We start from the raw sequence: 25,425 nt of genomic DNA, 5'->3' as shown, positions 1-25,425 counted from the left end.
CGCTCCATTATTTTGTACAGAAGAAACTTAAAAAAAAAAAAAAGATGAGGGCAAGATTTGTAAAATATTGTGTCTGTGACTCCTTGTAAAATATTTTCAAATTGTTTATTACAGAGAATCAGTTATTAAATAATGTTCATATTTTTCACTTCAGCTCAGTGTGCAGTGTCCTTTTTCAAACATCCTATGAGTCATTTAATGTATGCACAGGACATGTTGAGAATATACAAACCACACTTAAAGACCTCCATAACAGGAAGCTCTTTTTAAATGGCAGTGGATTCATAGTCTAGTCTGCAAAGTGCGAGCATTGCTCTTTAGTATCGTGTGGCATGTAAAGTATAACTTCTTAGTGTTTACGTCTTATCACAACAGAAGCAATGATTACACTGGTAATGACATAGAAATACAACACTCAACATATCCAAACATACAGCTAAAGTCTAAAAGTATGTTGTATAGTATTTGTTTTCACTTTGACAACTTAAACAAATATATATATATATATATATATATATATATATATATATATATATATATATATATATATACACACACACACACACACACACACAATTTTACAGGCATGCAGTACGGAATATAAAAAATGTGATTTTCTGACGTTATTTGGTCAGTTAGTCATAAGAGCGTTAATCAGATACAGTACACTTTCCAATACTATTTTGCCTAATGGAATTCCTGAAGTTGGGTATTTGGCAATTTAGTCATATGATAGTGTTAATTAGATACACTTTCCAATTCTATTGTACAGTAAATTAATCAAAATGAAGACCACTTTCTGTGTGTAGATTCATCCATGTTACCTGATTAGGGTTTTCTGTTCATCCTGACTCTTTCTGTTTGAGTTACTCTTTCATAATGTCTGCAGGAAGTCCAGCAGAGCCTTGTGCCATGTCTCTGGGTCGTCAAGGTAACAGGGATGCCCAGCTCCTTTCATCACTACAACTTTGTGATTGGGCAAATGTCTGAGGTTGCTCATCGACAATTCCCCAAGCTGAGTGTCTTGGTCTCCATACACAATTAGAGTGGGTGTCTGACAGAGGGCAGAGGTATTGGAAATTAGATGCTCCAACCAAGCCATTCAGGTTATTGTTGACACAAGAAAAAACTTGCTTAAATTATTATACCACACTTGCAAGGCTACTAACTGCATTCACCTACAGCGTGTTGGCTGTGATTCCTTTGGCTTAACTTTTCTAGGACTAAATTTGTGAAGGTACTTGCTTGTGCTTGTGAAAGTAATTCTGCATAGTTTCCCCTTCAAACAGAATTGAATACCTGATACTACCAAAAACAACAGCAGATTATTTTTCTATATGAGTTACACAGCCTTGCTCCCAAGGGATGCCATGAACATAAAGATACCACAATATAAGCCCACGTACCTGGACACTGGCATACTCCTGGGCATTGAACTTGTCAGTGCAGATAGGTGCAATGGGCACATAGGCCCTGAGCAGGGGGGCATTCTGGAAGAGGAAAGGCAGGGAGTACATGCCACTGAGGGAGGGGCTCACCACCACCACTGGGCCCAGACCAAGACCCTCACACACCTGCTTCAAGAAGGATCCTGGGGCCACCTCTCCAACAGTTGCTGGGGCCACTGCAGCCTTCGATTGCCCTAGGCCTATGGAGAAGACACAAAGGACCCTGCCAATGTTAACATGATGATTTTTTTTGTTTGGGTGGAGTGCAGTAAGAGTAACATTAGTTTATATGACACATTTCAAATCTAGACAAATATCTTGTCTACACTGTTTTGAAAACGCAAGGCAATAATCTCCTCTTATGTGTGCGCATAAAGCGTGTTCATAAATTCACCTTCTCTCGTGGGAGATTACTTAAAAGCGTATCCGTGTTGACGGAATTCTAAAAGTAACGTTAATAAAGTCAAAATCCAGATATTGTCTTGTTTCCTCCTCTCAGTACCAGAAAGTTCCAGTTGCTACAAGTTTGAGCTGAGTCCTCTCTTTAGGCTATACCTAAATTAAACACTAAGGCCAACAACCTCGTGAAAAGGCAAACAGGAAATTCTGGGGATTCCCATTTTTGCAACAGGGTACAAACACACTACCTGGCAGATCAATAGCCACAGCTCGACAGCCAGCCTTTGCCAATGTCTCAAGGGTGCCGATATTGAGCCAGTTCTCGGAGGAAAAGCGGATACCATGCAACAGGAGCACAGAGAGGCGAGGCTCTCCCGTTCCTGGTTCACCCTGTCGGTAGAACAGCGGAGTCCCACCGCAAATGTCCACAGTCATTGTACCCTCTGAGAGTTTCACTGTAGACATCTTCCAGTATAGTAATGATGCAAACAGAAAGTATCTTGCTCTTGCAACTGTATCATCAACTGTACCGACAAAATAGTTTGAAAACGGGTGGCGCGCGATCTGTTACTGTAACCAAATGTAGCCTACTCAACAACAACCATTATCTTGAGACCATTGGATTGAAGTTCATTCTTTTTTTTTCTCACAGGAAGTTTACATTTTTTTAAAAGAATTTTACTGACCTCTAACGGCTGACTAAAAATTTTACATGTACGGTGGCCCTGAAGTTAACATGCATGAAGGCATTTCAAATTCTTGAGGGAAAAAAACAGTCCCTCTACAGAAAGAAAGTAGCCTACTTAGTTTGTCATATGGGACATTCTACCAGAAACATACATTTATATACAGTATATATAGAAATACATTTATAAAAATAAAAAAATATTATTATATTGAGTCATAGAGGCCATCTTAAACTATGATGAACACCTATTGTGCCATCTCAGTTTTTATTCTTGAATAAAATGCATTTTTGAAAATAACTATTAGAAACTAATAGGCTATTTGTCAGGCCCTGTCATGCACCATGGCAGTTATATAGGGCTGTTACACATGTGATATGACGGTCAGTCAATTTAATGGCCATTGCTCTGCCTGTGAACATGCTAGAATCAAAAGTGTTTACATATAAGCAGGGATTTTAGCGACCTTCAGACATGTTTTAGATATACAACAATTCCATTATTAGGATATTTCAGCATTTTGGTCAATTGAGGTCACAGCCTTTGAGTAGTAACTTTAAAAGCACACTGCACATTTTTATGTACTGTTTTATGTAAACGTGACATGATGAAAACTTGGGGATAGTTGTAAATTCCCATTTATTTCTAGAATGTATGTTAAATTGAACGATAACAGTGAAGGATAACTACGGAGCCCCTAAGGGGACATGAGCAAAACAAAATCTAAAGTTTAGTTTCATGTGCTCACGTGAAAGTTTCATGTGCGCACATGAAAGTGTCATGTGAAAAGGTTTTGCATGCGCACGTGAAACTTTCATGTGCTCACGTGAAACTTTCATGTGCGCACATGAATGTTTCACGTGCGCACATGAAAGTTTCACGTGAGCACATGAAACTAAACTTTAGATTTTTTTTTGCTCATGTCCCCTTAGGGGCTCTGTAGATAACAACTTACAGTACATTTGTATTTAAAGTATTTTTCTTTTTTAAACATCAGTCTTTATCACAACAAAACTGTGAAAGATGTAGCTCAGATTTGGCTGGGGATAGCCCATTTTTCACGATTTGTAATTTTAAAAAGTGTTTTTAATAAAGGGGAAAAAACACCTGAGAGCCTAATGAATTGCATATTTTTTACAGAACAACTCCTAAATCAATCATCTAGTCAGTTTACAACATTTTTGGATTATACAAGTTTCATTCATTGAAACAATCCCAAGAAATGTATGTTTTGCAAAATGTCCCATATAGTTCTTACACTCTCACAAAAAAGAAAAGTACGATTTCTATAGTAGTGTATAATACTTCTGATGTTCTGTAATGTCTCTAGTCTATAATATCCTTACCGTCTGTTCATAAAGTACAGTCTTATATTACTTTTAAACCCCAAAATACAATATTACGTAGGCTATGTCCCAAAATTACTATAATATTGCTATAATAATTTGTCCCAAAATAGCCTATTATAAGATTCCTATAGTTCTTTTTTATAATGACAGGGAACATAAAATTAGCCTTCATGTTAGTTAGTAAAGGAGACACATTGCCCTAACCTATAATTTGTCTGCCTGATCAATCAGGATGTTTCAACATTTGTTAATTTCATCACAAAATGTCATTACAAAATGTTATTGCCTATTAGAAAACTGTGCCACTTGCTTACATTTTCTTTTACACAAATCTACCCACTCGCTGGTGTTATATTAAATATATAAAATACATTATTATTCTTTATTGGTGTAGGTTATTTATCTGATTTGTTTTGGATAATTTGGATAATTTGGTTTTCCAACGAATTGACTATGATTAGGGTAGCCTATAGGCCCTCTATAGCCTTATTCTCACCAAACTGGGTTAATATGAACTTTATCACCAGACTGCACTCTTTTTTTTTATTTCATTTTTATTCCACGAAAGCCCAAGGCTCGCAAGCACTGCATATTTTGGCAAGGCATTAAATGCATTCATCCGGATAATTGTGGGCTATGAAGAATTGAAAGGAAACTTGCCAAGAGCAACTCATTGAAAAACGTGTTTAAAAGTCAGATTTGGTTAACTATTAATTCATTGATTGCACTGTTGCAGTGCGCCAGTGTGGGTGTTCGTAGCGACGTCAGGACCGTTTGTGGCCTTTCCTAAAATATTTATTCTGTCATACAGACATGTTGTAACATGAATTAAATGTATCACGAATAGGCTATTCAATTTCAAATTGAACCACAACAAACGGTGAGTTTTTATGAAGCTTTTCAGAAATCAGCCAGGACACCCAGCGATCACTAGCCTAAACAGTTTTGAGACAAGTTCCAGCTAGACCATCCCCAGGCTACCTCCGAGGGTCACCATATGAGCAACTATGAACGCAACGTTTCTCAGCACGTTTTTTGTTTTTTGGAGCTTTCTCGCAGTCGACGGTAAGGTTTTTAAAACGTGCTGCCAGAACTAATATAACAATACAATATACCCTGTAAACGCGTTTTCATGTTAATAACGCATGTGGAATTTTGCCTTTTTATATTGTCTATCTTTTTTATTGAATATGTGTAACTTGTTAACAAACACGTATAGCTTATTTGCCCTATCTGGTCATTCTGTCTCAAAACGTTTTTATTTTAAGTATTTTATTCATAAATTTCGAGGGTTCATATGACATGAATAATTTGCCATTCGTGCCAACTGGTGATGATGGATCAAAATTGTTCAACTGCAGTCATACACACCAAGAGAGACCATTTGTGGTCTGCCTCTGGTGTGAATACATATTTGCATTGTTTGTTGGTGTGCTTTTCCTTCTGTGGTAGAAAAAAGGATTGTAGGTCCAAAGGTTGTGTGTGTGTCCAGGGTCCGCTACATTATCACAATAGTCTACGTGAATTCAGGAATAGAACAGATCATGTTTGATCAGGCATCAAACACCAACAACACTGTGGCCACTTTTGTAATCATGCTTATACATCTGCAGTTTTTTCCATAAGTTCTTTTTAAAACCATTTGGATTTGTAAGTTTGCAGTCCTTACTGGGTCTCTGATCATCTTTAGGATGCTCCTTACTGATTTCTTTGGGTTTCAGAAAATGCTTTATCTTGGATGGGTATTTTCTTAAAATGTAGAGGTCCATGCATAAATAGTCCTGTAATGTTTGTGTTTGTGTTTTGCTTACAGGAAGTCGCAGTGCACTAAATGACTACCAGCGCTCCGAGGGGAGGGAACTGGTGGCTAAACCCTGGAATGTAGACAGGGTGCGTCTGATCCCCGGCCTCACACTGGAGCAGTGTGCCCAGAGATGTACAGAGGGAACAGACTGCAGGTTCGCTCACACACACATACATACACACACACACACACGCACAAATACACACACATTTGGGAGCTCACAAATGCACAATGCAAGATACACAAACACAGATACAAATATACTGTTATTGCCAAGTATACAAACCCACAAATATGTGTTTCAGGCGTTTTATGATGCTAGGATTTTTTTCCCCCACAGTATGACACAGACCTTGCAAATGTGTAGTCATTAGTGTTTAACTGAAGAAGTCTATGTTGATATTTACAATCAGATACTTTGAATAAGTCTAACCATGTGTGAACAGAGAGAGGAACTAATATTCAAACTTTATATCACCAAAGCAAATGACAACAATACAATTTAAGCTTCTAATTCTAGTTTGGGGCAATTCCACGCAAAACTGTCACATCCATAACGCCAGCACAATGCGTGTTTAGTTGGCTTTATGGATGTCACAGTTTTGCGTGGAGTTGCCCTTTGTGTTGTAGACCTGTTTGGGCATTATAATTATATTGTTCCTCTTAGGGCATTCAACTATGAGACCCGTCCGACTATTGCCTGCAAACAGCTCCCCTGGGTTGGAGATGGAGACAATGCAGAGGTCAAAAGGAATGTGAACTGTGACCTTTATGAGAAGAAAGGTCTGGTCTCCTACATTTTAAAACGCCTGTCATCAGAATGCTACTTAATATAAAACTCAATCATGATATTGAACACTCTGTTAGCATGTTAGCATTTCTTAATAACCGGATTCAGCCAGTGCACACACAAAGTAACAGAAGTAACAGGGATGCCCATTTCTTTGGGTGCTTGCTTATCAGTGGCTAGATTGTGTGGATATTTCAGTTGCTGATTACAGAGTCTTGGAGAGCCCCATCTATTTTTAAGAAAGCTGCCTCAGTGTAAAACAAACTAACTAAAGCATTCTGAAGTATAGCCTGCCATAACCTTAAATCTTTCTCTGTCTTCAAAGAGCTTTGTAATCCACATTAGTAGCTTTCCAAATCCCAGTTTTCAGTTCTAGTTCCAGACATCTGTTGTCTTACATAGTGATGGCAGATGGATCTGATTTGCTTAGTGACTATTGCTGTTTATGATGGTTGTGAAGTAAACAATAACTGTGTGTTTGTTTTCTTTGATGCTCAGTGTATGTGAGGAAGTGCATTGTGGGAAAGGGAGAAGACTACCGTGGGAAAGTGTCTGTGACAAAAAATGGACACAAGTGTCAGCAGTGGTGGTCAAAGTTTCCTCACGACCACAGGTGAGTTTCTCTCTGCTCAGGTGTCATAGGTGTCACATAGGACACAACAGCAAACATGAGACGCTCTCCTCTACATGTCCTCTATGCTTCTAACTTTAACTTTACACAGTCATCCTGTCAGTCTTACCCCCCCCCTCTCTCTCTCCCTCTCTCTGATCCTCTACACTATTTCCACTCTTTCTTTTATGCTTCCTTTCTCTGCATCTCTGTCGCAAACTTAAGCACAAACACACACCACAATTACACCCACTCTGTTCCTCTCTTCCTCTCTGTTTCTACCCGATTATCTCACTCTGTCACTCTGACATTCTTACTTCTGTTCCAGCATATCACCCCTTCTCCCGCACTTCCCATATGCTGTATATGGTAAACACATACTGTATGCAAATGCACACTGTACACACACTCGCGCACATACACACACGTGCACTCACACATGCACACACTAACACACACACACACACACACACACACACACACTAAAGCTACCCCTTGTGTGCTGCTAGATGGACTCCCACAGCCACTAATGGCCTGGAATTGAATTATTGTCGGAACCCAGATGGGGATCCGATCGGGCCCTGGTGTTACACCACTCACCAAGAGCACCGCTATGAGAGCTGCAATATTCCCCACTGCAAAAACGGTATGACCCTTACAGTGTTAGTTAGCTAATGTGGAGATCAACAGAACAATGCTTGAAAATTGAGTGTAGTTCAGTACAGATTACTCCACTCAAGTCATTTTCTAACTAATAGTTGTAAGGGAAGAGTGAAATAAGACCAGTAGTTTGAGCGTTTTTTTGTTTTTGTGTGTGTGCACCTGTGCTTGTGTTTCTGTCAGAGGTATGCATCACGTGTAATGGGGAAGACTATCGGGGGCAGGTGGACCACACTAAGACTGGCCGGGAGTGTCAGAGATGGGACCAGCAGCACCCTCACCAGCACATCTACCAGCCTGAGAAGTGCGCCCATACCCAGCCTTCACACACGCAGCAACCACCCTCCACACACACCACACGCTTACTCCACTTACTTAGAGTCTTACTTACTGGTTGTGTGTGTGTGTGTGTGTGTGTGTGTGTGTGTGTGTGTGTGTGGGTGTTTGAGTTTGTGCATTTGTGTGTGTGTGTGTGTGTGTGTGTGTGTGTGTGTGTGTGTATTTGTATGTGTGTGTGTGTGTGTGTGTGTGTGTGTGTGTGTGTGTGTGTGTGTGTGTGCGTGTGTGTGTGTGTGTTTTGTGGTCCAGGTACCCAGAGAAAAGCCTAGATGATAACTACTGCCGCAACCCTGATGCGTCACCAGTGCCCTGGTGCTACACCACCGACCCTCTGGTTGAAAGGGAGGACTGTGAGATCCGCAAATGCGGTAAGCCAACATTTGCTATATTTGGGTACCACTCCGCTCAATCTCCACCCAGTGTTAGAACGCAATTTCCATCACAATTACGGCCTCAAATGAACAGTGGGTAGTTTGCGATGCCACCAAATACTGTAGATCTGGCCCATCAATGTCAATGTCATAAACAGCTCATTTTCACAAGTTTAAATCCAAACTATGGTATTATTGCTAATATCCATAAACTAAACAGATAGGTGATTGTGGTTTGACAGCACATTAGTACATGGCTGTAAACCTGCCAAACCACAAGAAGCAGTTGCTGAAATTTTCACCGACAAACAATAGGTGGTGCTCTAACCACACACACTTCAGATTATTGCTCTAAATCCCAATCATGTTTTTAGTCATTTTAAATATCATCACATTCAGACACCTCTCAGCAGGATTGAAACATATTTCCCTCAAGAATCATTTCCCTCAAACAGGGAAATTTACATTTTGCTTTATGTATGAGCCACATAGAGCTTCATAGGACATCTGTAAAGTCTATATTAAGTTTTAACAATGACCCATGACTTTTTCATGAATGCCTTTGTGTCAGCAGCTGTATACAGTATGCACATGTTTACCAACATACATTCTCTGGGGTTTTTTTGACCAACAGAGAACTGGTACTGGTACCGGTTCCGTTCAGAATCCTTTGAACTTTGGTGCTGTCAAGTGAATCTAGTGAGCGTGCATTTCCACCAGTTTTGAACGGAACCTAGGATGCGTCATCAACAGAGGGTGCTGCATGCATAACTAGCCTGTCGGATGGCACACCCACAGTTCACAGGAAAAAACAACCTTTTTTTGGTGCCAGCTCCAAACCAAACTTTCAGGTTCCGAACCGATTTATCTTTGGTCAAAATGCTCTGCACAGTTCACAGTTCAACACCACAGTTCTGTCTCTAAGTGTGAACCAGAAAAGAGCCGGTTCTCTGTTGGTGGCTATTTGTGGAATCTGTAGAATCTGTTTGAAGATGAAGATTTGAGATGAAGATTTGCTTTCTTTTTCTTGTGCATGGATCCCTGAAACTTCTCTCTTTTTGACCATTTCATCCCCCTTTTCCTCTTCCCTCATCCAATGTCCACCCTTCTCTTCTCCCTGTTTTCTCCTCTCCTCTCCTCTCATCTCCTCTCCTCTCCTCTCCTCCCTGCCTGTCAGAGCCTCCTGAAGTTCCGAAGCGGCGCCTCCGCTCCAGTTACACCACCAACTGTTTCCGCGGCCGTGGGGAGGATTACCGGGGGAAAGTGAACGAGACAACCTCAGGGATCCCCTGCCAGCGCTGGGAGGCCCAGCGGCCTCACATTCACCCCTTCTACCCACACATTTACGAGTGCAAGTGAGCCAGACGCGCCTCAGAATTCCCACACATTGACATCTGACCTTTGCTGTTAACCTTTTGTCTCTTGAAAGAAACACGCACACACATATGAGCTGCAACAGTGACTGATTGACCCAGAGACCTTGCAGAGCACAGGTCATCCCATGGCCCTGTTTGTGCACATAGTAACAACTAGCCTGCACTGCAGCTGTCTTTGCCCCAAGTTTTTACCCCATGCTCTGTACTGCATTATTATACCTTAGGGTCTTTAGTGTGCATTAGTCAGATATAATTAGAATCAGGCAAAGACAGGACATAAAGAGCTCATTTATATCGTCTTAGAGAGATGTACTGAAAAATACAGAACACCCAAGACTTGATGTCTAGTGTATAGACTGTATGGTCTAGTGTGACAAAACAATGAGCGTCCCATTCTGTGAGAGGGAAGATGTGAGGTCATGTGATGTCCTGAGTGACCCAGCTGACTCAGCTTCTCTTGGCTCTGACAGGGGTCTGGAGGAGAACTACTGTCGGAACCCAGATGGATCCGAAGCCCCCTGGTGCTTCACGTCGGTTTCAGAGATGCGCACCGCACTGTGTCTGCAAATCAAGCGCTGTGCTGACGACATTGAGGCCGAAGGTGCTGTATAGAACTATTTCGCTTTAACAGTTCTAGTGAAGCCCAGCATATTGCCTGTGTTTGGTTTCAGCTCTATAATACTGTAAATCCAGATGTAGCCATAGATGCAAAGTAGCATACTCTTTGTCTCCAAATGATTCTTCAAGAAGAAATTCTCTGCATGTGAATTTTAGATTCTTTAGAATCCTATGAAGAACCACAAGTCTTTAGATGTGTCACAACTCACATGAGCCCAATCCCAATCCCAATTTAATCCAGTAATTCTCACAAAAAAGGGCAGATCGCCAAGGCAGTCATTGTACTCTAGACAGTTGTGTTCACATTACAGATTGCTATCATGACAGTGGAAAGAACTACAGGGGTACGGTCCACAAGACCCGCAAAGGCATCAACTGCCAGAAGTGGAGTGGGCACACCCCACACAAAACCAAGTGAGTTCTGCCAAAATGATTTATTAAGCACCTCATCTTTCAATGCAGTTTAGTTCACTGAATAGCCCTCAGTACCCCATCAACAACAACAAAAATGTCTGAATTAGTGCATAGACTGTGTATAAACTGTCAAGTGCAGCATCAGTTCTTTCATCAGAATATTAACGTGAATTCCACTGCTTCATTGGACATTGATTAATTTAGCAGACACTTTTATCCAAAGCGATTTACAAAATGAGGATGGAGTATCCTATTGTGTGAAATCCCCTACCTATAGCACTAGGAATTTAACATCTCTCCAGTAGGGATGTAACGATAAAAATGTTGACGATAACAATTATCGTTTTCATTTCAAATATCATGATTATCACGGATGATTACCACGGTGTGGAAACCATGTATTTAATCCTTCCCAGCTTCATCCATCCATGGTGCACTTTTGATAAGGTTTTGCCTATATTTTGTAATAGTAAATGCTGTCACACTTTTTGAAACTATTTCAGCCCATTAGTCCTTTCTGAAAATATTGAACACACTTACCGAAAACCGTGATAATTTTGGTCACTATAACCGTGAGGTTACATTTTCATATCGTTACATCCCTACTCTCCAGTGTATATTTGAAAAAACTGGGGTTTGAGTGGCTTTTGTTTTTGCGTATCTCCAGAATCAACCCAAAGACAAACCCAGATGCAAACCTGACAGAGAACTACTGCCGCAACCCAGATGGGGACCTGCATGGACCCTGGTGTTACACCACGGATCCCAAAACAGAGTTTGATTACTGCGCCATCAAACGCTGTGGTATTGTAACACATTGTTCATCAAAGCAAAGAACAGCAGGTTCCCTCTGTTCCAACATCTCCAAATCAGTGCTGTTCTTTGGATGTTCAGTTCATTTCACTCATTTCCAGTTGTTCTCTCATTTCATACACATGAATAAATCTCATTTCCTTCAGTGATGCTATCATTACTGCTATCTTCTCTCTGACTCTCTTTGAGGATTGCAGCTTAATTTCATTTTATGGAGTTTCTCTGCATGATTAGAGCATCTCTTCCCTCATATTAGAGATGGCTCTTTTGAAATTCTTCCGATGCAGTGTAGTGATTTCAGTTCTGTCCTCACTGTGATTGGGAGGGTCCATAAGGTTCTTCATCCTAACTAATGTTATTTTGTACAGATGGAGTGGTTACTGAGCCCAGTATCAGACCACCAGGTGAGATTTTCGGCTGGTTATTTATTTTAGGTGTTTACATAGATGTGCAGTTACTTGTATTTCTTCAGACTCTTTATTGGACATATTTATGTAATTAGCCTGTTGTTTTTGTATACAGCTAAAAACTGAAAGACATGACATGGGGAATCACCCCATACTCTTTTGTCTATAAGTCTAACTCAATGGGCCATAATTTACTGTAAATGGCAGGCAGAGGGCAAAGTCTCTTAACAGGCAAAGTTTTCATGCAGAAATTATAGTTATCGTGTGGCATGTGGGAGCATTAAGTTGACTCAGCAATGTTAAGTTCTTACCTGTGCCGTTAAATTAGCAAATTGATTTTTGCCTTAGACTTAAGACTTTGCACTTTGTCCATCAATTAGGGCCTATAGGTCTTGAGTTAGAAGTGGAAATATATTTGCAAAAACGGAGTCTTCCTGCGTGTGTGTGTGTGTGTGTGTGTGTGTGTGTGCATGTGTGTGTGTGCATGCATGCATATATGTGTGTGTGTGTTCATATGTGTGTGTGTGCCTGGTGGGAACAGAGAAAGTTGAGTTCAGTGAGTGCGGGAAGCGAGAGAACCGACCTTCCCCAAAGCTGCGGATCGTTGGAGGCTTACCAGGAAACTCTCCCTGGACCGTCAGCCTCAGAGACAGGTCTGCTGTGGCCTTTTTCAGTCTCAACTAACCTCCTTAATTACATGTTTAGGTTACCACTGTCAAATGTACACATCCCTGACTTCACTTTAAACCTCTGCATATCCTCTTGCTCAGGAAGGAGGGGTTAAATAATTTGTTCACTGAAAGATGTTTTGTTTTGCTTTGACATTGCTTCTGTGGAACATTTTTCAGTATTGATATATGGAGTGCATATATGATTATTCATTTGAAGATTCATTATATCACTTCAGTAATGACATGCTGTATTTGTACGTGACTCGCCCCCATCAAAAAAATCTCCCCGTTTCTCAGCTCTCTCTATCTCTCCCTCTGGCTCTCTCTCTCTGGACAGAAAAGGGAACCACTTCTGTGGGGGATCTCTGGTAAATTCCAAATGGGTTATCAGCACAAAGCAGTGCTTCTCCTCCTGGTAGGGCTCCCTCCACTTCTGATCATATTAAAGCCTCACATAAGGCAACATTTTGTTCATACAGACAATTAATTTGCATGATTGCTGTTTTTAATTTGATGTTGCTGATTAATCTCTTCTTTATTGCTTTTGTGTGTGTGTGTGTGTGTGTGTGCCCACATGCATGCATGTGCATGATTGATTATATGTGAGCAGCTATGTGGATCTTACTGGATACTCTGCAGTGATGGGAACTCTTTTCCGCGACCCCAAAGCAGGAGAGCCTGACAGGCAGGTCATCTCCCTCACCAAGATTGTCTGTGGACCCTCAGAGTCCCACCTGGTCATGCTGCAGTTGGAGAAGTATGTGGTTTATAACACTAACACACACACAGACACACACACACACACACACTCTTTCTCTCTCTCATACACAAAGACACACACACATACCGGTACTCTCTTTCTCTTTCTCTCTCTGTTGCTCTCTCTCTTTCCCTCTGTCTTATACACACACACACGCACACAGATGAACAAATTCTTTCTAAACTTCTTCTGATACTTTCATCATTAGATATACTCACTTGTATAAGAACTGGATATTACTGCACATATAAGTATAAGTATATATACTCTTTTGATCCCGTGAGGGAAATTTGGTCTCTGCATTTAACCCAATCCGTGAATTAGTGAAACACACTCAAGCACACAGTGAGGTGAAGCACACACTAATCCTGACGCAGTGAGCTGCCTGCTACAGTGGCGCTTGGGAAGCAGTGAGGGGTTAGGTGCCTTGCTCAAGTGCACTTCAGCCGTTCCTACTGGTCGGGGTTCGAACCGGCAACCCTCCGGTTACAAGTCCGAAGCGCTAACCAGTAGGCGACGGCTGCCCCCCATGATGGTACTGTATAATTGAAAATAATACAAGAGAGAAATGGTGTTTACTGTATCTTCATCATTATTAGTGATGTTTGCTGTAAAGGTTAAGCCTAAAACTGCTTAACTAGACACAGCAGCATTTGATAGTCTAGTGCAGTGATTCCTTAAACCTTTTGTGAAAATAATTCACTCCTCAAGTTTAACCTTTTGTGTGGTGATTCCTCTTAAAAACATTGGCCAAGTCTCACAACCCCCTTCTGTCCAACCGTTACAAATAGGTATAGGTAATAGCAGCCTTTGACAATCTGATTTATTTTCCGATGGAGAACCCATCGTATTGTATATCATTGTATAACTGGCAGTCCTGGGGCAAAAGAATTGCATGGTTTGCATAGTTGCTCATCACTGCAAGAGGTACAGGTAGAGATTTGAGTTTCTGTAAACAGAGCTTCCACTTTCGTAGGAACATTATGGAAACACTGTGGGCTCTATTTCGGCGATCTAAAACGCATGATCACTGGCGAATAGCTTAGGGGTTTGTCCAGTCCACATTGGGGGAGGTTTTGTTATCAAACGTTATCAAACGTCGGACGCCTGGCACCACAAGGCGGTTCTTATGTTCAAACATAAGCGCATCGATATTTTGATAGTCAGCGGCACATTTGAAGGAATCTGCTTCCACACGAGACCATATGGAACAGGTATTCCACTAAAAACTTTACTAAAACCTAGCAGAGTATAGCTTACACGTATCTACACTCGTCTGTTATTTAAACTCATTGGCAAAGTGAAACTAACTTCATCGTGGTTCATCGTCATAGTCAACAACAAAACAGTTATACACAGTTAATTACTTTCACTATTGACTGACAATGGGTTACCATCGAAAACATAGCCTGAAAAAAGCAAAACTTACCCCAATAATATTTAAATGATTGAATAAAAAACCTAAGGACATTTATCGTGCAGAAGAGTTGCTGCCTACATCTCGTGACAGTGCGTCTTCAGCTTTGCTTCATATGCACCTTTCGCTATAGACCAGGTTTTTTCTTGGTCAGTGGTGTAATGCTTTTTAGATAGTGTAAGATAGTGTTTTTTTGATAATGCACCAAGACCACACCTTAGGTTGTTAATTGCCACACCCCTGAGTGCATTGTTCAATAAAAGAGACACACATGGTGAAAAATCGGGACTGTACGATAGGAATAGTTTTGCATCATGACAACAATACGCTGAGTTTTAGATCACCAAGATAGAGCCCTGTGAATTGTAAACCTACATCTAGGGCTACTGAATATTCCAGTTTTTAAACATGTTGGTCTAAAATTTTTTAGAAAATTGCCTTTAATTCAGAATGCAAATCATTTCGCAACCCCTCCCATATTTTCACGACCTCTCTGGGTGTCTATATCCATTCATTTCAGTCCTCCCTCTGCCTTCCTCTCTCTCACTCCAGGCCAGCACAGTTTAATGAGCGCGTCTCTCAGATCTGCCTGCCCCCAGAGCGATACATCGTTGCAGAGGACACCACCTGTGAGATCGCTGGATGGGGGGAGACCAAAGGTAAACACACATCGGAGTACCTACCTCCACCTTCATCAGTCTCTCTTCACCTCCATCTTCATCAGTCTCTCTTCACCTCCATCTTCATCTGTCTCTCTCCCACTGGACTTGCGTACCATCAAATCCCTATCAAACAGCAGCTGTATTAACTACTAATGCATCCATACAATGTTATGATAATGATAACAAATAATAACAATAGCATAGTTGCATTGCATAACATCTGTAGTCTGTGTAATTTTTGATTATAACTTAAATTACAAGTTAACATTCAATTGTATCATATTTGTATCATAAATTGTAACATAATGCTATACAGTGAATTGTTATTAAAAATATCTCTGAAAATCTTTCTCAATCTCCCCCCTTTTCCCTTCAGGCACAGGGGATGAGTCTGTGTTAAACGTTGCTCAAATGGCTGTCCTTAGCAACAAAGAGTGCAACAAGTACTTCCGAGGTCGTGTAAAGGAGAATGAGATGTGCACCACGGCTTTCCATGGACCTGTGGGTGCCTGTGAGGTGAGGTGAAGGCATCACACTTGCTCACGCTTACCACTTGCACAGTCTACTCGAGAGCTGACTCTTCTTTTTTCTTCTTCTTTTGTCTGTCTCTTTTCATCACTCTTTCTTTCTCTCTCTCTCTCTTTGATCTTTCACTTTTCCCATTCTGTCTGTTTCTCTCATACTTTCTCAGCGGGATTACGGAGGGCCCCTAGCCTGTGAGTACAGTGACTGCTGGGTGCTGGAGGGGGTCATCATCCCCATGCGACGGTGTGGCCATCCTGGACAACCCAACATCTTTATCCGCGTCTCTGCCTATGTGGACTGGATCAAGAAGGTCATGGTCATGGCTTAGTAGTCCAGAGCCACCTCTACACACCCTCACACACCCAATGCTTTTTTGATGATGATGGTCCAAATTTAGGCATAAGCACAAATATTCTGCTGTTATTTTTATCTGTGAACATTACACTCTTTGTACACTTAACAGTGTCTGCCTTGTGTCTTTCATGAGAGACTTGGGTCAGATAAATATGCTTAGTATAGGTAATATGCTCAATATGCTCAGTAATAGGGGTGTAAAGGAACACATATTCGTACCGAACCGTTTAGGTACAGGGCGTTAGGTTCAGTACAGATGTGTACCGAATGTACCAAATTGCAGTCTTTTTGTAGGCTTTTTTGCATGTGGATGATGTTTCAAATTCGAGTTCCCACATACACATATTAAGTGGCAAACTGTATGTCTAGTTTAGTCAATTAAAATAAAATAAAAAATTGCTCTTTTTCAAAATATTATTCCCGTTGCACAAAAATTAACAGAAAAATTTAAAATGAATGGAACTGGGGCATACACCGAATAGGGTTTTTTTTGTACTGTTACACCCCTACTCAGTAATATTTGTGTGTATGTCTGTGTGTGTGTGTGTTGGGTCTCATAAGCGATGTGTGACGCTACTCGAACAGAGACTGACAACAACTCCAATCAGTGACCGAAGTTCTGAGTGAGCGGCGTTTCACTGTTTTAATCATGGCTCTGAGTAAGCGGGAATGCGCAACTACCAGTAACTTATCGTTTCGTTTCAGAGATACTGCAACCTGCGTCACTGTTATGATGCTGGGTGGGACCTAGGATGCTCTAAGTTATGTAGTGACACACGCATCTTGTGACGCACACATAACTTCCGCTCTGTGGCTGTCATCTGGTTTGTTTGGTTGTCAAGTGCAACAGCTTTGTAAGCAACCAACTGACAGCACAGCTGGTACAAGGCTGGTATGTGAGTGACAAAGAAAACCACGACTGAAAAATATTACTGCACACCTTAGCACACCTGACATCAGCATCAACGTTTAAGCAACCATCCCCGCCTCTACAGAATTTATGGAGTTATCTATTTAGGTACTGTAATGCCTATTATAGATTTCCACATAACAACTTTTCTTTCTTTCTTAGTATTTGCATGATTATCTCTCTCTCATTCTCTTGTTTTCACTTGCACCTGGAATTACAATCATTTTTATTTATTAAATGACAGTAATTTCCCATGTATTAGCCACATCATGTATAAACTGACAAAAAAAGACAAATCCTTGTATTGACCACAGCTGTGTATTAAGCACAGTGTCCAACAATCCAATGAATCAGAATTAGATCAGTACTTTAATCAGAACGAAGAATGAAGAAAAAAGAAATGCATTCCCATGTAAATCCCGCTCCTGCATATTAACCTCATAGCTAAGGAAATTTGCAAAATCAATAAATCTCTATTAACAGATGGGAAATTATGGTATCCAGTGTCAATACAGAGATCTTCCTACAGTGGTCATCATTCTTGATGTAGAAGTTCAGAGCATGTCCCCCTCCTCCTACAGACAGGCAGACAGACAGACAGACACACACACACACACACACACACACCTCCTCCCCTCTCTGGTGCAAAGGGGTGTCCGGCTGGCCATCCTTTGGTGCCATGAATGCATCTGAGCCGTGGACAGAAGTGTGAGCACTGCACATTCCTGGCAGTTCTATAGGAGGATTTCTGAAGGCCAGCGCCAATGAGCCTGATGGAATCCAGCTTAAACAAACCTCAAGACTGGAGCCGCACGCAATCTCAGACAATGCATGCTCATTTACACACACACACTCACACACACACACACACACACACACACACACACAGGAGAGTACTCACACTAATGAACCCATTCTGTACATTTTCATCCTCAAAAACATTTTGATTAAATAAACCTATAAAGTAAAAGAAGATCATGTAAAAGTTTTGCTATGGATACATCAGGTATTTACAACACAACAAGTTCTAGTAGTCGAGACATCATTACACAGATATGTAATATCTTGAACATAGATTTCACGAAGAGATCTTTATGTGATTTAGGTCCGCCTCTCAAGTGGGAGGTGTCTTTCACTATGCTATACGGCAAAGGCTGTTACGAAAGCCTATAGACTACATTTCTCCTAAGGCTTGGCAAAGTCAGCAATGCTTGAGTCTGGTCTGTGCTGCAGACTTAAGCTGTTCAGCTCTCTGTGCATTAGGGAGGAAGAGAAAAGAGAAAGACGCAGATAGACACGTGAGTAGGTTACTGAACCTCTTTTCTTTGGAATAAAACACTAATAATAATTATAATTGTAATAATTATTATTTGGGCTCGTTCTATTTTGTTGATGTGCGTGTTATTCAGCTCATACAGCTGTAGCGCGTGGAAGCCAGCTATAGAAAGTAAACAACATGTTTATTAAATTCCACGTCATTTCAAGTGTCAGAAAAGTGTATTAGCTCATCATGTTTACAGCAGCCTACGCAGTTTCCTCCAACAAGGGTGTGGAGAAGGAACTCAGACTTGTTTTAAGGTTCAAGACCTTCTCACCACAACAACGTCGCTAATGTTGTTAGTCTGACTTGAGCAGTCACGAATAGCATGCATCTGTATCTAAAGAAGCATTTTGCTCGTAGAGGCATTGACTCTCAATATGCAATAGCCTACATTGTTTTGCCCAGTAATGATGGCTAATGGCTAAACTACTATTGTAACATAGCCTACGATTCAAAGATTACCCTAATTGTTTAGAGTAATGCACACTACGGTCCATTAAAGACTATTCAGTTTGGCATAGATTCGTTGCTATAGCGAAGTGTAAGCTATCCTATGCGGCTGTAGCTGACCAGTTCAGACAGCGATCAAGCAATGTTTACATGAGTGTCTGCAGCACGTTGTACGGATGCCGAGAGCACCGCTTGCGATCTTCGTCATGTTTACAATTTGACTTTTTAAATGTATTAAATTAGCCCAAGTGTATTTTTTTTATTTAGGCTATGTTGTTTCTTCTCTTTATTTCTATTATTAAAAAAAAAAGTTTTTTAGAAGTCTGGATACAATGATTTGTCCATTTAAATGTCATGGTGTGAAACCTGGAAATCTTAAATAGGCTAACTTTATTATGTTTTCAATAGCCTATATTTTTGTTTTATTTTATTATATATTCGGTAGGCAACTATTAGCCTATATTAGGCCTACTAATAAGAAATGTGTGTTGTGTAGTCTACCCAAATATAGGGTAGCCTACAGTTTCAGTTATTTCAGAAGTTATGTGGGTGTGAAATAACAACACTCAGATAAGTAATAGCCTACACATACCATGAGTGGGACTTTTTAACTTTAGGCCCTTTTAGCTATCTACAGGTGATTCTTTTTTTTTCACAGAACTCGAAAAATATACTTACTTGTCCTATTGTGGGACACTGCCTAATGTGGAACACCTAACCTACAGTGGGTGTGGCTCTTCCCCAAAGTAATGAATGTCAGTGAAACTATGGTAAAGCCAAAGCTGTAGGGTCCTGTGATCAAAATTGGACGTGGATTCAATGTGTTGCCCTCACATTGTAGCCTAGCCTAGGCCTACTACAGAAGTCTGAAAAACAAACAAATTCCCAAATTAGGGCAATCCACCCTACATAGGCTATGAAGTGAGTAGCCTAAGCTATACACTTAACTGCAAGAGAATAAGATAACATAAGATCTCGGAAGAGCCAGAGGTATTCATACAGTAATCACTGTACTTATTCACCACATTTGTTTAGTGTGCCATATACCAAAAAGAAAATTACCCTAAACAAGTTTTTGACGGATTTGTCGCTTGAAATGGTTAGTGTGTGTTGTTGAATTTAAAATCCAATGTATTGCCTTAAAAAATGGATCAGTTTCTCACTTCACATAGGTCTTTCGTTGTGCCAGTTAATAATGACCTTCTGCCTGTTGTGCAGTCCAACTTTGAAGCCTATCCTGACAGCAAGCTGCTGAGGTAGTCCATGCTCCTGTGCCTGCCGAGGTGTGTCAGGTGACCAGGGCGGATGGAGGCGGGGTCCAGCAGTCAGAGCGCCGAGGAGGCGGGGCCTACCTCAGGGGAAGAGCCACAGCCTGAGCCACCACGGCGTGGGAGGGGTCGACCACGAAAACAGCAAGAGGTCAGAGGTTACAATCATATGGGCGCCAGTGGCAACTCCCATTGGATCACAGGGCAAAGCAGGCTTCCTCAGAATGAGATGAATTGAGATCAGACCATTTCCTAAAATAACTAAAAAAGCTGGCTATGTAATGTCACTGATGCTGCAGTGTGGGTTACCTCTGTCACTTAAAAGTATTTTTGTAAACTGTAGTTATGTTAATTTAGCCAAAGATAGGGCTAGTGATGCCCCTGTCTGGCACTGGGGGTGGTCACACCCAATTAGCTAATTAGCAAAGAGTGTTGTAAATGACGCATACCACTCTGACTGGGATTGTGAAGAAGAATGACATGCCAGTGGGTGTGTAGAGGAAGCCCTCTGCCTCAACGGTAAATTGCAAGTGGGCAGGTAACTAATTTGCTGTAGTCTTCACACTGGCCAGAATCAGGCCAGAAATAAGTCACACCAAGACACTGTTTGACGAAGTATTCAACTGAATTCTGTCTACTGAGTTAAGTCCATGAGCTGCTATTTATGTTTAAATGACGTTTAGTACATGTAGAATGTACTGTAGAATAACTGCCAAGACAGAAGTTGGGTGAATACAGAGGATTAGACAGTAGAATTAGATTCCCAAAGCAAGTTTCTGCTAAACCTTGGGCTCAAAAGGTCAGACATATGGAAGCGAATTAGCCCACTTGTCCAGGTCAGTTGACAAACATGAGAAAACAATTTTCATTGGCTGATATTTATTTGATGTGTCTTGATTTAGATGATTTTGTACAAATGACCTAGGCTATGGAATTTACTGGCACTATATTATCTGAAGCGCAGTATCAAAAGCACACAGTAAAATAACCCCCGGATCATGATAGCAGTGAATGCAGTACTAGGGCTCAGTGGTTTCAGAGCACTAATGAAGACTGTTTTGATTTGGAAATGAATAGGTAGCTGAAAGTGGCAGTTGAAGACCACATGAAAATATCAGTTAAATGATCAGAAAGATCCTGTGACTATACACCACACTGAGTCAGGTCTATAGCCAGTCATTCTGAAATGTTCTCTTTTCTACTTTTTCTTATCTTATTCTCTTTCTTTCTTTCCCTCTCTCTTATCCTCTCTCCTTTCTCTCCATATCATTCCATTCTCCCTCATATTAATTTTCATTAATTTCCCCATCTCTCTCTCTTTCTCTCTCTCTCTCTCATCATCTTCTGTCCATCTCTGTCAGGAGCCTGTTGGTCCTCCTCCTCCCAGGAGACCTCGTGGGCGGCCCAGAGGAAGTAAGAACAAGCAGGTCACACCCAAGGTATGCACACCCTGATCGACCACTGCCCATCTGGTCCAAGAGCTTCCAGAGTGTCATAGAGCTTGTGTTGAAAAGCGTTGATCCCCAAGAGCCCTCCACCTCTTATGAAGCCACTGTTTCTCACTGTTGAATTATCATTTAATTTCTCACATTCTATTCTGTTATAACATTCATGTTAGAAATTAAGTGAAATAGCATTTGGATCTGAGCATATGGAAGGGCATACAAAAGAGTCCTTGAAAAGTCTTAAAAATAATTGTAAAAGCTCTGTCATTATTACCACTCATTCTTTCCACCATTGTTGTTCTCCTTGGGGGGTTGCTAACCTGCGTTTAATTCACACTGTTGCAGAAGGTCGAGCCAGCAGGTCAGAGAAGGCCACGTGGACGTCCAAGAAAATGGGTGAGTGCACATTCCTGTGACACACACTACTCCAATAAGTAGTTACATTATACCAACATCTGAACTGGAGATTAACAGGAAAACCTGTTGTCTTGTAATTAACTAAGTGCCTAAAACCAGTTTATCATTCTAACTCTAACTTAAACCTGTTTGTTTTCCATAGCCACAGAAAGTGAGTGAGGAAGAGCAACAGGTAAGACTTAACACACTGACTAGAGCATACTAATGCAATATGTGAACAACTCAAAGTCTACAGTCTACACATGGTATGGTATGTGTTAGCTATTGCACTATAGTTACACTATAGTTATACAGAGCAGTTGAGTAGACATCTTAACCAGTCATGTCAACTCAACAGTACACTGGAAAAAAAGAGGAATATGTACCATCAACCTGTGACTTTTAGAATCCCCCTTCCTTATCCTGTAAAGACATTGTAAAGTATCATTCTACCTGAACTTTTGATTTTAAAAACCTAAAACCACAAGTATATACAGTTTGTTTTTACCTGTTAATGTGCTTAAATATATATTTTATCTGTTAATTTGCTGAAACCTTCGTTGGCTAAGGGGGCTCTGTCTGGTGTGTTTTCAGTCAGCTTGGTGGTGTGTATAACTGAATTTGCTGCCAGCTCAGTGCCTTAACAAGTTGCTGGTGCATAATTTGACTTTGAAGTCTGTCTGTCATTGGTGTATGTATGAGTGTCTGTGTCTTCGTGTGTCTGTGTCTGTGTGTGTGTGTGTGTGTGTGTGTGTGTGTGTGTAAAAAAGTTGAGCTACTGAAATTAGGTCCTATCAAACAGTTTTGCAGTTGTTATTGGAAATAGGAGTGTTTGAGTTATTTCAGTAATGCTGTTAAAGAAAACCCCTGTGCTCTGTACATTTGGGAAAGAAGAGGCCAGCCAGGGCACAGCATTGCTATGGGGCGTATAGAAGCCGGTAGACAAGGGACCTGAAACCCTAAAGAAACTCCCAGTGCACTCATAGAGGCACCTGCAAAAGGCTGCATAAAATTCCCCCAGACTCTTTCAAACGGGCACGAGTGCGGCTCAAATGACTCAGGAGCAGCGAGGGAAACTAAGTACTAAACTGTCACTAAACTCCCTACTTCGCATGGTTTCCTGGACGCAACGGTCGCATTTCTCAGCCGTACACTTGTTCATATTCTTGCTCTCTCTATCTCTCTCTCTCTATCTCTCTCTTTCTCGCACACACACACACACACACACACACACACATATACACACACTCACACACATACACACACACAAAGTCTCATTTCCACCTTTTTGTGTATCTCTCGCTCCTCTCAGGCGGCTCGAGATGAAGCGGAGGCTCCACCCGTCGCACCCCCCTCTCCCACGGCGCCCCCACCCGTGCAGGGAGGGCTGTGAAGACGGCTAGTGCCTCAGGAGGGTCGGTTGGTCCGCCTCCAACCCCTCCTTCCACCACACAGCAGTCACATCGGGCTTGCCTCACACAGGTGCACTGCCCCCACCCCCACCCCACACACACACATACAAATACACACACACCCCTCAGGATGTCTTAACATACTGTACACCTCCCCCCCCACCTTCTCAGAATGCAGAATACTCAGGATATGCTCTGGACAAAGCACAGGAGTTTACATTTATCTGATAATGCTTGAACATTCACATCAGTATTTTTTAGGATCAAACAAGATGACAAAAACATTTACTGATCTCAAAGGTGTATGATTGTTATTTTTGTGCAGTGTGCGTCATTACTGTAAGCCTGTAAAATTAGCCATCTGAATGTCTAAATGGTGAAGTTGGATTAACGTTTTCAAAATGAAATATGGGCACATAAGGCTAAACTTATTTTGTATTTAAAAAAAAATGTGTTTGCTCAAATGAAGGAAATGATTGAAATAGAATTATGAATTGGATATGAAATTAATCTTTCACAATGACTCAAAAACAAATTGTTTCTTCTCAGTGTATTTAAATCCACATATGGTAATGGTCATTTATGGCAAAGTATGGGAAATGTTTCTGTGTTTCTGTTCTGTCACAAGATGGTGTGGTTTGTGAACCAGCACTTTCCTTCTTTATCTTCTGGTTCTTAGAAGTTTTACAGGCCTTCAACTAAAGTGACACTGTGGGTTGAGATTGGCTTTTTTTTTATAGCTATCAGCGTAATGTTTTTTTCATCATTGGCTTTTTTATACTGTATATTGACAGATGCATATGTCACATGTCCTTTCATTTGGTCCATCATTAGATTTAATGTAATACATTTATATTATTCCCTCTCTGCCCTTCTGGCATCTGTTTTTTAATGGATGTAACTATGCTACAGCGGAATATAAATGTATTTTAAAATGTAGATATCATGGAAATGTCTGTATAGATACAACAGGACATTTTGATACATACAGGGGTAGTACCTCATTGTATACACAATATCCTATATTTCTCATTTTGTCATTGAATGGCCCACCATGCTGGTATTGAATGTTGTTATCCATATTGTGTATTTACTTACTTTGCATTTCCATACTTCCGGTTGATTATGGATTTACCTGGGCGTTGATGCTGTAAGAAATCAGCGGATGTTATTATTTGGCTTCAACTCCTGCATTCACTGCCTCTGCACACAACTCAGTACCTCCAAAGCTTCGGATCATCCTCACACCAATATAGTGCGTTACTCTGAGCCAGTAATCCTAACGCTGCAAAATTTACTTGACATGCTCCTCAGCCTCCATCTACTTGAACAATGCAAGTCAGCTGAGTGATGCTTCTGTGGTACCAATGTTGTCATGTTCAAGCACCCTGCATTCACCAAACAGCCTTTATTTGCAACAAAGCCAATTTTTTTTTTTTTTCACATTCAGACTTGCATATGAATATAAGTGTTCTTTTTTCAGGACAAACAATATATTTTCTGCTGGGACAACTTCAATAAGTAAAAAAATCACTTTTAGTCTTTTGTAATCATGAAGGTTTATTAGAACCCTTTGTTCCATTATAATATATTTGTTGACATCTGTTCATTGTCATCGTATGCTAAATCATGTATTTTGTTTTGTTGCTTTGAGCTAGTTTGCCCAAGTTTTCATTGCCTTTACCTGACAAAGAGAAAATTGGAAATGGTCATTCCTTATACCTCAAAAGCATAATTTTGTTGTATTTTT

The 25,425-nt window shown here is 40.8% G+C and overlaps 3 protein-coding genes across 3 annotated transcripts; 2 read left to right on the top strand and 1 right to left on the bottom strand.

The window, feature by feature from the left end:
- Nucleotides 1-91: 91 nt before the first annotated feature.
- Nucleotides 92-2,486, bottom strand: abhd14b (abhydrolase domain containing 14B). The gene is made up of 3 exons (XM_042090918.1): nt 2,096-2,486; nt 1,407-1,648; nt 92-1,054 (listed from the first exon to the last, which is right to left on the bottom strand). The coding sequence occupies exons 1-3, from the start codon at nt 2,310-2,312 to the stop codon at nt 875-877; spliced, it is 639 nt and encodes a 212-aa protein (XP_041946852.1). The 5' UTR covers nt 2,313-2,486; the 3' UTR covers nt 92-874.
- Nucleotides 2,487-4,617: 2,131 nt separating this feature from the next.
- On the top strand, nt 4,618-16,579 carry mst1 (macrophage stimulating 1). Its single transcript, XM_042090865.1, has 18 exons — nt 4,618-4,947; nt 5,696-5,840; nt 6,354-6,469; nt 6,975-7,089; nt 7,596-7,732; nt 7,930-8,050; nt 8,335-8,453; nt 9,634-9,811; nt 10,303-10,433; nt 10,762-10,864; nt 11,532-11,668; nt 12,046-12,081; nt 12,626-12,737; nt 13,093-13,170; nt 13,366-13,512; nt 15,485-15,591; nt 15,971-16,110; nt 16,286-16,579. Exons 1-18 carry the CDS (start codon nt 4,890-4,892, stop codon nt 16,445-16,447), a joined length of 2,142 nt encoding a protein of 713 aa, XP_041946799.1. The 5' UTR covers nt 4,618-4,889; the 3' UTR covers nt 16,448-16,579.
- Nucleotides 16,580-16,718: 139 nt separating this feature from the next.
- si:ch211-161c3.6 (high mobility group AT-hook 2b) lies at nt 16,719-25,425 on the top strand. Its single transcript, XM_042090926.1, has 6 exons — nt 16,719-18,685; nt 20,373-20,573; nt 21,784-21,861; nt 22,213-22,263; nt 22,427-22,456; nt 23,576-25,425. The coding sequence occupies exons 2-6, from the start codon at nt 20,460-20,462 to the stop codon at nt 23,654-23,656; spliced, it is 354 nt and encodes a 117-aa protein (XP_041946860.1). The 5' UTR covers nt 16,719-18,685; nt 20,373-20,459; the 3' UTR covers nt 23,657-25,425.

This window comes from Alosa sapidissima, chromosome 4 (assembly GCF_018492685.1).
Source record: "Alosa sapidissima isolate fAloSap1 chromosome 4, fAloSap1.pri, whole genome shotgun sequence".
NCBI lineage: Eukaryota > Metazoa > Chordata > Actinopteri > Clupeiformes > Clupeidae > Alosa > Alosa sapidissima.
Note: the sequence above shows the minus strand (reverse complement) of the source record. Positions and strands in the feature narration are given on the sequence as shown.

Bases quoted from the DNA above. Each gene is read 5' to 3' on its own strand.
- mst1 (XM_042090865.1), top strand. From the start codon at position 4,890: ATGAACGCAACGTTTCTCAGCACGTTTTTTGTTTTTTGGAGCTTTCTC. The intron at 12,738-13,092 runs GTCTGCTGTGGC...CTCTCTGGACAG, and splicing joins ACCGTCAGCCTCAGAGACAG to AAAAGGGAACCACTTCTGTG. The intron at 13,513-15,484 runs GTATGTGGTTTA...CTCTCACTCCAG, and splicing joins GTCATGCTGCAGTTGGAGAA to GCCAGCACAGTTTAATGAGC.
- abhd14b (XM_042090918.1), bottom strand. From the start codon at position 2,312: ATGTCTACAGTGAAACTCTCAGAGGGTACAATGACTGTGGACATTTGC. The intron at 1,649-2,095 runs GTAGTGTGTTTG...TCTTCTCCATAG, and splicing joins TGTGGCTATTGATCTGCCAG to GCCTAGGGCAATCGAAGGCT. The intron at 1,055-1,406 runs GTACGTGGGCTT...GCCCTCTGTCAG, and splicing joins AGGAGTATGCCAGTGTCCAG to ACACCCACTCTAATTGTGTA.
- si:ch211-161c3.6 (XM_042090926.1), top strand. From the start codon at position 20,460: ATGGAGGCGGGGTCCAGCAGTCAGAGCGCCGAGGAGGCGGGGCCTACC. The intron at 20,574-21,783 runs GTCAGAGGTTAC...CATCTCTGTCAG, and splicing joins GACCACGAAAACAGCAAGAG to GAGCCTGTTGGTCCTCCTCC. The intron at 22,264-22,426 runs GTGAGTGCACAT...TGTTTTCCATAG, and splicing joins GTGGACGTCCAAGAAAATGG to CCACAGAAAGTGAGTGAGGA.